At 32.2% G+C, this 3,784-nt stretch overlaps 1 protein-coding gene across 5 annotated transcripts in view; it reads left to right on the top strand.

Annotated features, from left to right (window-relative positions):
- Positions 1-3,784, top strand: part of LOC106466226 (WASH complex subunit 2-like) — a 181,958-nt gene that overhangs the window by 18,880 nt on the left and 159,294 nt on the right. For all 5 annotated transcript variants that reach the window (XM_022394196.1, XM_013926476.2, XM_022394198.1 and 2 more), the window contains exon 2: positions 736-855. In XM_022394196.1, coding sequence (XP_022249904.1) covers positions 736-855 — 120 coding nt within the window. The remainder of the gene's footprint in view (positions 1-735; positions 856-3,784) is intronic.

Genomic DNA, 3,784 nt, shown 5'->3' with positions numbered 1-3,784 from the left:
GGAAATTTCAAAGAATTGAACAACCATTTCAAAGAAATATTTCAAGTTTTAGACATGTTTTAACCCCCATTAGTCCAGACTTTAGAGGCCCTGCTTTATCATTTTCATCTGCAGAATAATGTGAAATGTACACACACACACACACATATGTATATACTGTATCAAAGTTATTAACTAGTAATGTTACTCTTACAAACTTAGTTTATTTAAATGTATATATAGAAGTATATATATAAAAAAGGCTTAGGATGAATTAGGCTCCCCCTCATGACCAGGTCCTAAAATTATTGATTTGAATGTTACTATGAAACTTCTTTCATTTTGATGAGTTACAGTAATGGGGAATTGCTAAGTGCTTGTAAGTTCAAGTAAGTCTAAACTACATTAATGTAGGCTAATAATAATAATAATGGTTATATATTTTGGCTCTTGTTTTACAGTTTATATGTAGATGCATGTTTATAAACTTGTGTAAAAATAGTGAATGCATAGACAAATGAAAACTTTTAAAGTAAAATTTTATCTTTATTGTGTTTTTGCATGCAGAATACAAAATTGTATGTCTGGTTTTCCTCAGACTATATTTTTTAAAATATCATATGAATATATGCCCATTTAAATGTTTTAATTGATGTTTTTTTTATTATAGAAAATTAAAGGTAAAACGCTTTTGTTCCAGACTGTTGTCTTAATCTGGAAATTATTAGCATATACATATAAGTATTTATATTTTAGACCAATGGACCAGTGTTTGCAGATAATGGAGAAGAAAGTAATCAGATTTGGGAATACCCATGGGCAACAGACATAATGAGACAACACAGTAGAAATTGGACATTAGCAGGAGATTCAGGGGTAAGTTTATGTTGTAGTATTTTTAGGCTGTTGCTTAAAATTAGTTTGAGTACTGCAAATGGTTTAGCAAAGTATGGGTTGTATGAATTATTGAAAGTAAAAAATAATTCAATTACAATAATAATGAAATATAATTTATTAATTTTTGTTATAAGTGTATCAATGTGTTTGGTGTAGCATTCAAGATGTTTTGAAAGATTACTAGGTAATAATATTATTTAAAATAATGTTGAATACTAGTAGACTTCTTCTAATAAACCTTTTGCTAGAATTTTTTCTGCACGCTTTTCCTCATTGAAACATTTATCTAGTAATTAATAAAACATTCATAAAATTTCTGTAAGTTTCTTATTAAACCTACTTATTGATTTAAGAGATATATTTTTGTTTCAAAATTAAAACACATATTTTATATCATGTGAAACACAGGTGTTTCTTATTTGAAGAAATGCTTTCGTTCTCCCTCTCTTGGTAGTTACCACAATTTACAGTAAGGTTCACTCTAAAAACTAAATGGAAATGGGCTGGGCATGTCACAAGATATTCTGATAACAGGTGAACATTAAGAACAATAAAATGGCAACCTAGAACAGGGAAAAGAGAAGATGGAGGGACAATATAGTGGCAGAATCCGAAATCTGATGGACATGGTATGCTAAGAATAAGAAATACTGGACTGGTCTGACGGAGAGCTACATCCAATGAGGGATGACTGCAGCTTAGATAGATACCCAAGATAAGTACCCAGACTAACAACAACTGTAACAGCATACATGCATTTTTAATCACTCACCCAAGCATACAAACATTTGGGAATTTAAATCCCAATTCAGGGAAAACACGTTCAGGTTAAAAGTCCCAATAATTAATGGATTTTCTAAAACCATTAAATCCTACATCTGATTCTGACAATGTAGGTGATATGCATCTTACCTTATATACCCTAGTCAGGGTTAACTAAAATATTTAGATTGATTAAGGAATATATTAAGCAGCTCATTTTACCAATGAGATCATGTCAGCTAATGTGTTAACTAAATTGAAATCAAAAACTGTACTATGTCAAGTTTGCTGGTGGAATAAAGATGGAAGTCCAGGCCATGCTAATAAAGGTAAGAATCAAAGTTTACACAGTTCATTTAAAAAAAGAAGAGAGTGATAGCTAATTCTTCAAATAAAGTCAGTGGTAACCAACATTAAGTGAATCATTTTGAGAAACTGTTAGGAATAAAGATAAATTAGGTTGTGAAAATAAATATGTACCATAACCATCTTGGTCATCCACTGATCTGTCTTGAGATTTTATAACAAGACTGCATCATTTTTCATCCCCGTAAAAGTAGTAGTGGTAGAAGGAAAAATATCCTCATTACTTTGAAGAATAAGATCATGGATCAGTGTGTACAACCAACCTTAACATATGGCTGCCAAACAAGGCCACTAACAAAAGAGATAAGGAAAAAGATAGAAACCACACAAAGAGCTATGGAAACAAAAATACTTCATATAACACTACAAGATAGATGGATAAATGACAGAATAAGAAAAACAACAAATATAATAGATGCCTCTAGAATTTTTTTGTACATTCCAAAACATTGCCATGTTGCCTTTATTCTTACCATAAATTCTTCTCTTGTTGTGTTTTCCATTTTGAAGGTTTGTCCTAAATATTTGTACTCTTGAAACTTTCTCTATTTCTTCATTCCCAATTTTGATGGTATCTGAGAATGCTCTGGTCTTGAGCACTATGGCCTCAGTTTGCTCCACTTTCCACTTTCTCTGATGGAATTTTGGCCCTTCACTAATGCACTGGCCGGGCGTGTTGTTAAAGGGTGTTTTTTATAGTGACACCATCACTCTATGTATTTCGCCAACTGAAATCATTGCTGCCAGCCATTGATCAAAATGATTCTTCTGCCTGCCAGTATGCTAACTCTGATCATCAATGACATACCTTACCAAGTGCTCTGAGATAGCATCCATCAGCTTGCTTCCGCTGACTTCGTCATTTCCCTTGTTTGGGACCCTAACCACGTACTGACAGCCTGGTGCCAGCTGAGCCCGGAATTCATGATCAGGGCAGGGTCATTACTCCCTGAAGCAGCACTAAGTGCTACCCACTACGTGTGGTCATGTATTTGGTTTTTCCATTATGATTTTTAATCCTGCTTTCTTGCTACTGGCATTCAAACAGTTTAACCATTTTGACATGGGTCACAGGTGAAAGGCTATGTCATCTCGTTTGATGACTCTCATTCAAAATTTTATTGAAGTACTATTTCATGAATTTATGTCAATAAGTTTGGTATAAAACTGTAGATTATAATTCAAGTTTGAGAACTATATATTGCTCAATTTGTTCATTTAAAAGTAAATATTGAAAAAACACAGATAAACATAAATTTTTGTGTGTCATGTAGTATGTTGAATGCAGCACTGGTTCAAATTAGATGTTTGTGAAGTCAAAATACTAAGTCTGTAGTTTTATACAAATTAGAAACTCATGTTACCGATATTGACAAGCTAGAATATAAAATAAGTAAGTCTTATCTTTTCTATTTACTAAGATATTGCTCATGTAATAAATCAAACACAATGGCATCCTGCTCACCTCTTTCCATTTTTGGAAACGCTCCCTTATATTTTCACTTATTTCTATATATGACATGAATAACCAATCGGAAGCTCAGAATATCCCCCTAGTGGTTTTCTCAGCTTTTCTAATGCACCTAACACCATTTTTTCCTTTTGAACCAAGATTTCAATGAGGTAGGTTGTGTCTTTAGTCTGCTTGAAATTTCATATTTTTTAGGTCCAAATACAGCTCAGTTACTAGGTTTGATAAATTATAGTAGAATTCTATGGTACTGATGTAGTAATTTATGGTTTTTTTAGTTATTCAAAAGTATATATAAAACCTAAAAAA

This window comes from Limulus polyphemus, unplaced genomic scaffold (genome assembly GCF_000517525.1).
Source record: "Limulus polyphemus unplaced genomic scaffold, Limulus_polyphemus-2.1.2 Scaffold2193, whole genome shotgun sequence".
In the NCBI taxonomy this organism is placed as follows: Eukaryota; Metazoa; Arthropoda; class Merostomata; order Xiphosura; family Limulidae; genus Limulus; species Limulus polyphemus.
Note: the sequence above shows the minus strand (reverse complement) of the source record. Positions and strands in the feature narration are given on the sequence as shown.